Source organism: Penicillium bovifimosum (genome assembly GCF_028826915.1).
Source record: "Penicillium bovifimosum strain IBT 22155 chromosome Unknown utg000003l_segment0_segment0, whole genome shotgun sequence".
Classification (NCBI taxonomy): Eukaryota; Fungi; Ascomycota; class Eurotiomycetes; order Eurotiales; family Aspergillaceae; genus Penicillium; species Penicillium bovifimosum.
Genome location: NW_026622712.1, coordinates 150,400 through 162,484, shown reverse-complemented (window position 1 = coordinate 162,484; position 12,085 = coordinate 150,400). Strand labels below are relative to the sequence as shown.

Genomic DNA, 12,085 nt, shown 5'->3' with positions numbered 1-12,085 from the left:
TTTATTGTACTTCCTCTCCCCCTCGAAGACTTGCCTTGTTCAGTCGTGCTCGGAACTGTATTTCCTACTGACCTGCCTCCTCATTCCCCCATATACCCCGGATTCGAGGGCTGTGGTACAGATCCGGTGTGTTGCGCGATGTCTGTGAAGGATCGGATCTTGTGAATCCTACTGTGCCTCGTTTCAAGTTGGGGTTGGCATCGGTTCGTATTCTGTGTTCAACGGGTCGAGGTCTAGATCTCTTTGTGACGGAGATCAGTCTTCGTCTGGAGCGTTGTAGGTTCATGGAGCATGACCCTCCTTGTATTGCTTGCCTATTACCGAGGCTTGACTATCCTCATACAACAGCTTCTTCAAGAGTATTGGACTACGGATAGAGATACGAACTAGCTGACCTTTTCCCAACATGTGAAAAAGAGGTTCAAGCGTGGCGTTAAAGCGCTTATGTCACCAAAGGTAGTCGATGATACTTTTCCCGAGACGAACAAGCTTGAAAGGCCTAAACACCAACAGCAACATCCCAATTGAGACATGGTTTCTTGCCCCTTTTCCAGAAGTTCGGGATCTGCGACGCGTCGCAGATGCTGAGGGACACGCATCGGGTTTACCGCTCTTTGGAACCCCAATCGAGCATCTACCCACCAGCGAGTGTCTTAGACATTCGAAACCCGGCCTCGTTTCTAGGCTGCTATCGGTCTCGGCTGTTGGGAGTCTTTACAGACCGACTTCAATGCAATTGAGCCCAATTGCCCCTCGATAACTAGCCCAGTCGTGCTGACGTCTACTTGATTCCCCAGTCCTCGACCCTTTTCAGTCCGTAGTCTGATTGCATAGCGTCCTGTCGTCTCAATGCACCGTTTTCTGCGGTATTCTGCATTGCTGTCCCGGCCTGGGGCCGATTGGCAGTGGCCCTTGTACCTTTCTGAACGTCTTATGCAAACTGCACTGGACAGGCAGGTGGGTACAATAACGAATTGCAAAACAGACTGAAAGAAGCTAGTGTTGTACTAGGGTATAAGTCTTTTCTACCAGAAAAAAGAAGAAACTGACAGGAAAAGTGGGCTCTGACAGTCCAGCAACGTGTCGGGCCTCTGCATAGAAGCCTGCATGGAATGTTCTTTGGGGTCGCTCTGACCCCTCCACCTCCGGAGTGTTCATGTCTCTGGTATACACACGTCCTCAGACTCGCTCAACCAGCGGTCTAGTTGATACTGGTCAAGCTCTCGAATCAGGGCATTGAACCAGGTGGAAAAGACCGGGACAGGAGGGAGATATTCCTTCGATTACAAGAATTGAATCAAACCAGTCTTATACCATCACAGTCACTTATTGTTTGATCGCATAGTTCGGCCTTACTCCATCTCCCAACAAAGGAGTGCTTTAGAAAGTCACCGTTAAGGCATTGTATGACTGACAGGTATGCATAAAGTGTACCCCAGTAGAAAAAGAAAAAAGCATTCCCTGTCCTCCCAGAATCTTTGATCCGGTCAGAAGTTTATCTCTGCAGCACTGCTTTTCTCAGACGCACTTCGCGGGACTCGCCAGCAGGTAATGCATCATCCCGTTCATACAAGGAATGAGCTGCCCTGCAGCTTGCCGTGGGTCTGAGACCTCATTGATGCCTATTCTGTCGAGCCACCATGGGGTATGCCGTTTCTTATTGGACCACTCAACTGGTGTCCTATTCCTCCGGTTGCTGCAGCAGCTTGGCTCTAGTGTAATGATGAAGCTCTGGTATAGGACCTCTAACGGTGGGACAACGGTCGACTCTCCCACCCCGGGATATTGGGGTACACCATGGCATCGATTGTATAGTAGACCTTTGTGCATATTGCCGTAACGCTCTGTTTGCACACAGCGGTGAAATTTGCGTTTTTCAAGAAAGAATTCTCCTAAATTCACATAGTCTCTGAAACGGCTATTACCATGTTTCTTTCTCTAGTCGCTCAGGGCGCGGCTTAGATAGTCGTAGCTGTGAAGGTGAAACAGGTAATGCCTCGAGAGACCAGAGACACAGGCTTCACAATCGTAGTTTGTGATTCCGCAGACGCACCAACCAAAATCAATGATATTTCCGGTCCGAAGTCGAAGATAATTGGAAGTTTCCAGGAGAGAAACAGTCGGTGGACTCGTCCCGACTTCCATAAGGCAAGAGCCCCCAGTGGAGGAGAGATAGAGAGACCAAAGATCGGTGTAGCCAGTTGCAGGTCAATTCTTAGACACTCTCCAAGTTCAGGAAGTTCGCCCGTTCACCGCTGCTATTTTATTTCCTCGAGGTGTTGTTATTTGCCAGCAAACGCGTGCCCTCACTGTGCTCACCCCTTCTCACAAAACAAACCTTTTGAACAAAGGTGAGGAATTGTCTTGCTTCACTTTGTGTTGCCTTCATCAGGTCTGGCATCGCTGGCGTCTTTGAGACCTTCTGGAAAACGCCTTTTGTTCCACTGAAGAGACATTAACCTTCCACTTTCCCTCCCCGGAGCCTTCGTATTCTCTCTCATTCATCCCATCTCTTCTTCAAGTTTTCCAAGTTCTTAAGGATAGCTCTTGAATCTTTTTTATTCATGCTATCCATCAACTCTCTTCTGAATCCGCAGCCCGAAAGGCGAGCCTACACTCAGCCACCCGTGTCCATCTCACGCGAGAAACGACAGAAGATGGCCAAGGACGCCCCGGTATTTCGCCCAGGTGAGACCCAGGGCAAGGTTCGCTACAGACCTCACTTGGCTCGAGACCCAGAGCTGGAAAGGCTTCATCGCGAGTTCTCGATACACCCCATGGGTGCCATTGACAAGTATCCTCGTGAGATCCCGTACGCAAGCGACAAGAAGACCTTTCAGGAGAAAACTGGCCGAGAGAGTTTTCATGGTATGTTCGACTGCATCTTGCTACCTTCAAGGTTCTGACTCTTTCTAGTCTTCCAGTACACATTTCGAATCCCTGGCGAGGAAAAGGAGTGGACTGTCATGTGGGACTACAATATCGGCATCGTTCGAATCACGCACCTGTTCAAATGCAATGGGTACTCCAAGGCAAGTGCAAGATATATCAGTTCTGTAGACTCCTATAGTAACAAGCTGTCTAACTTGCTGCAGACAACTCCAGGAAAGATGCTGAACCAGAACCCTAGCCTGCGGGAGATATGCCACAGCATCACTGGCGGCGCACTTTCTGCTCAAGGTATGTCCGCAATATCTGTTAGCCGTCAGATTGCCTTTCGAAAGTAATGGCTACTGACGCTTTTTTACTCGCACTCAGGATACTGGATGCCATACGAGTGTGCCAAAGCCTTGGCAGCAACCTTTTGCTGGCGAATCCGCTACGCCCTGACTCCATTGTTCGGAAACGACTTCCCAGCCATGTGCATTCCCCCGACAGATCGCATCAAATACAACCGCATGGTGATTGACAAGAACATCATCGCGCGCGCCACTGAGCTAGCCAAACACTACCGATCTCTGGAGCCGAGCCATAGCGGCCAATTTAGCCGTCCAGCACCAAGGGTGCCTTCCTCCACATACAGGCTATTACAACCCAATCGGGAGGACCCGTCGCTGAAGCTGGCTCCGTTAAAAATTCCCCACCACCAGTATGCTGAGAGCAGCGCCAGTGCCCGGGACTCCTCCACGGAGCCATACTGTATGTCACCCAAGAGCGCATCTCCTTTCTCTGCTTTCACCCCGGTCAATCCCTCGCGCAAGACTGTTCCGACGCCTCGTTCGCATGTGGAGTCATCTCAGAGCAACTTGCATCAGATGCCAGAGGCCATGGGTCCAGAGGATATCAGCGGAGAGAGTGATACGGACAGCATCAGCTCGTCGAACCTGTACTCTACTCCGCACTCGACCTCCGCCGACGACCAGTTGGACGCTGAGAAAGCCACCGAGACCGACGGACCTGTCGAGCCTTCTTCGGACGATGGCGACCTCACCGATTCCGATGACGACTGGCAAGTAGACGACGCCGAGGACAAGGATTATCGCGGGCCGCCTCTCAAGAAGCCGCTACATGGATCACCAAGGTTGGGAAGATCTGCTAGCCCTCGATCCCAGGGCAAGAAGAACCCTGATCGGATATCTCGACCTGCACGGTCTCGGCCCGTCCCTCACTTTATCCGTGAGGTGAACGCCGCGGAGGCTCTTCTCCGTCTGCACATGGTCGAGCTGGAGGAAATGTCGACTGAAACTGAGGTTGAGGATGATGGCGCCGCCACACCGCTCAGCACTCTCTCCCTGGGTGCTGCTGCACCTCGCACCCGCAAGAGACGTCGTGCTTCGCTTTGAGGGTTTTCCTTGCCATGAATCTGATATGATGGGAAAATGGAGTGGGAATGGAGTTAGGGTTTAGGAAATGAATGTTGCTCTTCTTGTACAGTGGTGTAACTTTGTGTATGCATTTGTGTGAGGACCTTTGTGTTATTTGATGACTCTTGAATTTGAGAGTGCTTTGACTCCCTTTTGCCTAGGTTCATGAAATGGAGATCTTGATGCTTATTCAGCCTTGACACTGCCTTGCAAGTTCAGTAGGATGCTTCGATGTTTGTACACAAGCGAAGTGTTGAGATGAGGGCCAGAAGGGAAGCGAAGAGAGTTGGATTTCTATCCTAGCAAACCATGTGGGCGTTCTGCCGCTCCACACCGACTCCATCTCCATGCAGGAGACCAAACACGAAGTCAATGCCTAAGACTAAGTAGACTAAGAGACAATATTGGATCTCAAGGCCAACGGGATGCAATTTAGGTACTACCAATTGATCGATGAAGCAATAGAAAAGACTAAACATTCTTAATCGCATTGTAGGACTGACTGGCTCAGCCAAACCACCATAAGAAACCAGTGAACTAAGACATGAAAATGAAAGAAAATAAAGACACAGTGGAGAGCATTTGCAATAAAACAAAAAAAGACAAGACATCCAGTCGCTGCATTGTCGTCGCCTAATCGCTCTCATCCTCGTCGTCAAAGTCATCGGCTGACGCTTCTTCCTCGCTGTCATCTTCAATGACATACGACTTCTTCTGCTGTGCGGCACCACGACGAGCGGGACGGCTTGCAGCAGCGCGGCGTGGAGCAGGAGCAGGTTCGTCGTCCCCATCTAAATAATCTACATTCACTTTTCCTGCCGGGGAATCCAAGATGTCATTGGCCATTGCGTCAATGTCGTCTTCCGAGTAATCATCTGCGATTTTCTTGCTGGCCTTGGCTTGTTTCGAAGCATAGGCCTTGGCCGCTGGAGACAAAGTCACTGGAGCAGCCTCCTTCTTCGGTCGACCACGTGCCTTCGGTGCCGAGGCGGCGGCGGCCTTTGGAGCAGCCTTGGCTTTGGGGGCGGCCTTGCCTTTGCCGCGGGCAGTTGGCTTCACTGGCTCATCCTCGTCTTCATCGTCATCAAGATCCACGACGTTGGGGACAGCCTTGGCTTTGGGAGCAGCCTTCGCCCTAGATGCTAATTTGACTGGCTCGTGCTCATCCTCGGACCCGTCGTTGTCATCGACCTTGACGTCCTTGGGCTTGACCTGGATGGACCGCCTTGGCGATTTCTGAGGAATGAGCTTGCTGTAGTCAGTTTCATCCGGGTCAAAATCGTCGGTGATTTTGGAAGTCTTTGTGGCAGTCTTCAGGCTGGCGCTGCTTTCAGAACGGGGGCGCTCTGAGAAAAGCTGCCGAGAATCCGCGGCCGAGTCACCACCAATGCCTTTGACCATCAAGCTGACGTCTCCAAGAAGGTCGTCGCCGTTGTCACTGTCTGAGTCGCTAGGAGCGGAGTACTTAACAGGCTTGCGAGCGCGTGACGACTGCACTGCGGGTTTGGAAGTCTCCGTCTTCGCAATCTCCAAAAACTCGTCATCGGAGTCTTCTTCAATCTTGGCCTTGGCCTTGGGTGCTCGTTTGGCGGCCGCCTTAGGAGCTGGTTTCGCAGCTGCCTTAGCCGCCTTGACCGCCGGTTTGGGTTTTGAGGTCTGGTCAGAATCAATGTCCATTATATCATCAACTGGCTGAGCTGATGCTCGCGAGGTTTGGGGTACCTCGTCTATGTCGAGGAAATCGAAATCGTCCTCTTCTTTGGGCGGAGCCTTCGGCTTCGGCGCAGCACGACTCTTCTTCGGGAGAATCTCCATGTCTAGGTTGAATTCATCGTCGGAGTCCCCGGTTCCATCTGCGGCAGGTGGTGGGGTTGGTTTGCTGGATGATTCATTGTTGAGATAGTTCATCAAAGTGTTCTTCGGCTTCTCCTTTTTCTTGGCTGCAGCAGCTTTCTTAGTCTTCGGGCCTCCGAAGTCTGCATCATCGGGGTCATCGCCGTTAACAACCTTGCGCTTCCGAGATGCCGCAGCGCGACCACCGCCGGTGGCCAGCTTGGCCGAGACACGACGGTCCATATTAGCCAGCTTCCGGGCTCGCTTGTGCTCGTCCTCAAGCTGGAAGCGCCACTCATTGATGAAGTCGTCTAGGTCACGCTTCCAGATGTCTTCCTTGGACAATTTGATCAGGGTGTCAACCTCTGTCTCCTTCTCACCGATTTGACGACGGAGTTTCTCCACGCGCTCCTGGGTCAGCGACCACATGGGCATACCGAGGAGGTAGTCAAAGGCACTTGACAGCATTTGAGTGTCTTCGGGCTCCTCTTCTCCTTCCTCCTCTTCTTCTACCACTGGCTGGTCTTCGCCCATCTTGGCAGCGTCGGCCACCTTAGGGATTGGCTTGAAACCTTTCTCTTTCAGCTCAGTAACCAGAACAGGCTTTTTCTTCTTAGAAATGACCAATTTGCCATCGATAATCATCTGCACGAAGCGAGCTTGGTTGCTCAGCTTTTCAAGCTCCCTTTGCATATCGCCAAGCTGGAACTGCTTGCGACGCTCGTAGTATTTCAGGCGAACCACAAAGAACTCCTTGAGAATGTCGTCGACAGTAGCATACTTGGTAATGCGACCCTCCGGATCGAAAGCGACCAGGTTGGTTGTTGCAATTGTCTTGGTCAGCTTGAATTTCTCCTCCAAGCCCTCGGTCAGAGCAGCCTTCATGTGTTTCTCATCAAGCTGGATGATAAAGTGGACCTTGGTGTGAGTGTTGTAGTCCTTGTAGTCTTTGATGAAGGATGGCGCTTTCTCGGCCTTGATGATGTCCTCCAATTTGTCCTTGAAATCCTGTGTCCAGGTTCGAATGGGTAATTCAGTGATCTCAACTTCCTTGTCACCACATTCTCTAATGATGCCACTGAATTTATATCGATCCCCACCGATGGCCACGACCTCACCGGTGAAACCACGGAACCAAGGCTGCATTGGCTTGGTAGGCTCGCCAGCCATCAGTCTCTTGAGATTGTCCACGACATCCTCAGGGTTATAGTTGGGGATAGAAGAACTCCAACCAGTTCCGATGCCATCAGCACCGTTGATCAAAATCAGCGGAACGACAGGCATGAAGGTTTCAGGCTCAATTTTCTTGCCATCGTCTTCACCATACACCAGCAAGGGTTCATCGGCCGTATGGAAAACCTTACGCGCAAATGGGGACAGGCGAGTGTAAATGTAACGAGCACTGGCACAGTCGCCACCACCCTGAAGTCGACTACCAAAGTTTCCACTGGGCTCCAAGCAGTTGATGTTGTTGGAGCCAACAAAGGTCTGAGCAAGACCCACGATAGTTTGCTGAAGGGACACATCCCCGTGGTGGTAGGCTGTCATTCCGGATACGTGACCCGCCAACTCGACAACCTTCATGTCCTTCTTCAGATTGCGGCGGAAACATGTGTGAAGCACCTTGCGCTGACCTGGCTTCAAGCCATCGACAACCGAAGGAATTGAGCGCATGTTATCAGCCATGCTGAACAAGATAAGTTCCTTGTTGATAAAGTCGGTATATGTGATCTTTGATACTGAGTGGTCCAGGAAAGTGCCTGGCTTGTATTGACGTAGCCACTCTTTACGCTCATCTGCCTTCTTCTTGGAGAAAGCCAGCTCAATGAGTCCCGCTTCATTCTCTTGGATGGTGTGGAACTCCTTCAAGTGACGATCGAGGTCACGGAAATAGACCTGTGCATCTTCCGTAGTGCTGGTTCCCAAACCCTTGTAGTACTTGTGGTCCCAGCCGCGTTCGTGTTTGTGAGCTTCCAGCCACGTCTCATATTCGGGCATAGTGAAGAACGACTTCTGCTTGGTCGGGTTCTTGGGGTCACCCTTCCAGACCTTGATGATAGGAGTGATGAACTCAATGAGGAACTCGGGGATTTTCAGCAAGCTAGGGAACTGTGCTTGGAGGAAGTTGATCAACAAACCCTTGATGTGACTACCGTCATGGTCTTGATCAGTCATGATCATGAGGTGGCCATATCGTAGTCCCTTTGTCTCGGTGTACTCCTTCTTGTGTTGGAGACCAATGAAGTTTTTAATGCTTTGAATCTCCACGTTCTTGGAAATTTGGTCGAAGGAAGCGTCACGGACATTGAGAAGCTTTCCACGCAAGGGGAACACACCGAACAAATCCGGCCCAACAACTGCTCTGCCTGCCATAGCCAATCCCTTGGCGGACTCTCCCTCGGTCAGGATGAGAGTGCAGTGGTGGCCCTCCCTGGTACCAGCCTTGTTGGCATCGACCAGCTTAGGGTTGTTCATGCGCGTGCGGCGGCCGGTGTCACCTTTCTTCAAGATCTGATCGGCTTTTTGTTCCGCAAAATGTAAAATGTTCGACATGACCTCGGTCTTCAAGACCTTCTTGTAGAAGTCTTCATCAAGGGGACACTTGCTACCAAATTGACTGGCCTTTGTTGTCAATTGCTCCTTGGTCTGGGAGGTGAACGCCGGGTTGACAATCAAGGCCTTCACGAAGATGAAGATGTGGTTGCGGATCTGTGCTGCCTTCAAGGTTGCACCCGTCTTATTCTTCTTCTTCACCTGGTCAGATAAGCGAGTGCAAATCTGATCGGCAATGTAGTTGACGTGGGTTCCACCCGAGGTTGTCGCAATGGAGTTGACGAATGAGACCTGTTGGAATGAGCCATCGGAGACTGCGAAACCAACCTCCCATCGAGGATCTGGGCTGCACGTGATGATCTCGTCCTTTGAGGGAGGACCATCATCGCCGCGCTCTTTGCGAATTGCTTTGGTGTACATTTCCATGTACTTTCGGAAGCTGCTGATAGGAACGCGCGTGCCGTTCAATGTCACCTTCACACCGGCGGTACCTGCCAAATCGTAGACTCGGCGCTTGACAAGAGCTTCGAAGTCATCATCAATGCCATCCATACCGAATTTGGCAAAGTCGGGCTTGAAAGTGACCTTGGTGTAGTCACTTCCTTTGGCATCTGTGATCTTTGCTGTGCCCATTTTGGTCATGTTTTGTGTCCAGGTCTGCTTGTACTTCTTTTTCTGCTGAGAGTCCTGTGTTTCAAGTGTGAACTCTGTCGAGAAAACGTTACAAAGCTTGGCACCGAAACCGTTGCGACCTCCAGTCACCTTCTGTTGGCTATCGTCGTAGTTGGAGGAAGTGAGCAGGTGGCCAAAAATGAGCTCCGGCACATAGATCTTCTCTTTGGAATGAATCTCAATGGGGATACCGCGGCCGTTGTTCCACACACTAATTTCACCGGCCTCGCGATCAATTGTGACTCGCATCTCGGTCATGTTCGCGTCGTTGTGCTTGTTATCGGCGGCATTAACCACGATCTCATCAAAGATTTTGTAGAGACCGGGCACAAAAGAAACATCACGAAATTCCATGACCTCGGTCACGGAGTTGTACACCCACATCTGCTGGACGGTGCGTTCAGTTGAACCAATGTAGGTATCCGGACGTTTGATAATGTGTTCGAGTTGGGTAAGCTGTCAAAAAAGAGCGATATTAGTATGCTGGACAATTCCTCTGGCTGCGATATCTAACTTACCTTTTGGTACTTATCTGATGCATTCCCACTCTTGCTCGCGCCATCGGCAGCGTCTCCACCGCGCGATTCATTTTCTACATCAGCAAGAGGCTTGGAGCCAGCTCTCTTGGGCGCAGCCGCTTTTTTGGACTTCGGGGGAGTGTGCGAGAGCAATGAGTCAGCATCGGACATATGAGCATCGGACAGTTCGTCCTCGCTGTCGACCTTCGCTTTCTTCTTAGCAGCGGCTGACTTCGCAGCAGGCTTAACCTTCAGTGTAGTTTGAGTCATCTTTCCGGCGGCAGCCTTAGCGGCAGGGGCTTTCTTAGGGGCTGCCTTGGCTTTAGGTTTCTGTCGACGCGTCATGTCAGCAACCAGGGTCATAAACTTGGTGTCAATGGCATTTCATACCGGTGCAGGCTCGGGAACAAAGTCAGAGCTGCCTCCATCATCCTCGAAGACCGAGTCACTCATCATGGAGTCGTCCATGGCGCGGACGAATAGACGGATAGGGCGCGATAGAGCGCGTGTCTACACAGTAGAAAGAAAAGCCTATCGGGGCCTAAGATCGAAGTAAAGAGCGACGCTATGTACCAATGTCGAAGAGCAGACAAATCTGCTGCGGCATGCTCAAGCCGGGAAAGGGTAAAGAAGATAAACAAGTAGACAGGGAGCGGAGAAACGGAGAGGGGAAGCGCCCTGTTGTTTTTTTTGCCCGGGGAAGTCGCGACCCCCAGGGGGGCGGTATGCAGTTTCTGACCACTCGGATCATTATTATTCCTCACCGCCCACAGCTGTGGCCTAAATAGGCAATTTACAAACAAATGAGGGAGACAGGCGAACTTCCCCTCACTCTATTCTTCATCTTCATGCCAAGTCATCAGGAAGACTTCAAATATGGATATTAATGGCTGAGCTTCCTTCAATATAGTGCATTTAGCCCTCATCTCACGGGCTTATTCAAAGCTTACAACTAAGCCTGATCAACCAAATGGCAAAATTCTCTTCAATTGCAGAAAATCTCCCCGATGAGTCGATGCGAGAGATGAACTTTCTCGACCCTTCCTTTCTCAAAGAGCCTGGCAAAAGCCTTCCGACACCAGCACAAGTAAGGGCTTTGCCCAAAGACATCCACGCGAACCCACAACCGCAGCCTGTGATCTTTGAAGAGTCCAAAGTCTTCGTCAAGTTTGGTCCTTATGTCACGATCGCAGAAGCGCAGTCCCTGTGGATAGTTAATCAAACGGACCTTTGGCAGAAATTACAAAATGACAGGAAAAACTACGTATTATAACTATGCTACCTAACTATGTGTAACATCAGGAAAATGTCCTCGAGGTGAACTGGGTCATGGGTGGTAGCCTCCAGGACGATACTCTTCGACAGGCTCGACAACATTGTGAATGCGCTTGAAGCGACGCAATTTTCTCTAATTGATTTGATGGTGGTGCCAGGCGCGTCTGTGTAGCCGAGAAAACGATGAGATGGAAGGCAAGGAACAATCACTGAATTAGTTAAGGATGTTAGTCCCGTGATATTGAACAGGAGTCAGCCACGGCCCACTAGCGCCCGCCGCGTCCCTCACCCTAGAAGCTAAATCATTGGTGCCGTGTGCCAAGAATACCGCAGCCTCCTGGATCGAGTCTAACAAGTTACAAGTACATAGCTCCTGTTCTCAGACGCGAGCAGGAGCAGAGGGGATCAAGATTCAGGAGAATATTGGAAGACGAATCACCACGGTGTCTAGTAGATGTCACAGGGAATGAAGTACAATTTGTCCAAAAATCCAGACTGTCAATGCTATGCAACTGTAAACGGCACTCGTTTGGTCTTTCAATCGCCCGTGCATTCGAGTTCGCACCCGAGTCAGAGTGCTTGACGGAGGAGTGGCGAATCAGTGTCGAGTCAAGTCGTTACGAGTATATAAAGTGTCAGCGAAGTCGATTCGCCAGCTACTCGATAGCGTTTCAGAACCGGAACGGCTGCAGATCGGAAAAACCACATTGGACGACATTGACAAAAGCATTGCAACCGAAGAAGAGTATCGATCCGAACGAAAAATTGCAAAGAATTATCAAAGTGGTCAAAAGAAAGAACCTTCATAATCCTGACGCATACGTTCGGATTAGATAGAGCCTGGCTGACATGGTGGTTAGAATACATATCATTGATCCACTGACAAACTTTGAAGTGGTGAAGTAGGATGCAAGGACGATTGCTGGCCAG

The 12,085-nt window shown here is 50.7% G+C and overlaps 3 protein-coding genes across 3 annotated transcripts; 2 read left to right on the top strand and 1 right to left on the bottom strand.

Annotated features, from left to right (window-relative positions):
* Positions 1-2,564: 2,564 nt before the first annotated feature.
* N7515_003115 (uncharacterized protein) lies at positions 2,565-4,283 on the top strand (the record flags this gene model as incomplete). Its single annotated transcript, XM_056663859.1, has 4 exons — positions 2,565-2,868; positions 2,917-3,022; positions 3,071-3,180; positions 3,259-4,283. 4 exons carry the CDS (start codon positions 2,565-2,567, stop codon positions 4,281-4,283), a joined length of 1,545 nt encoding a protein of 514 aa, XP_056522916.1.
* Positions 4,284-4,937: 654 nt separating this feature from the next.
* Positions 4,938-10,348, bottom strand: N7515_003114 (DNA topoisomerase 2; the record flags this gene model as incomplete). The annotated part of the gene is made up of 3 exons (XM_056663858.1): positions 4,938-9,818; positions 9,881-10,246; positions 10,271-10,348. 3 exons carry the CDS (start codon positions 10,346-10,348, stop codon positions 4,938-4,940), a joined length of 5,325 nt encoding a protein of 1,774 aa, XP_056522915.1.
* Positions 10,349-10,850: 502 nt separating this feature from the next.
* On the top strand, positions 10,851-11,272 carry N7515_003113 (phosphotransferase enzyme family protein; the record flags this gene model as incomplete). Its single annotated transcript, XM_056663857.1, has 2 exons — positions 10,851-11,093; positions 11,183-11,272. The coding sequence occupies 2 exons, from the start codon at positions 10,851-10,853 to the stop codon at positions 11,270-11,272; spliced, it is 333 nt and encodes a 110-aa protein (XP_056522914.1).
* Between the last annotated feature and the right edge of the window lie 813 nt (positions 11,273-12,085).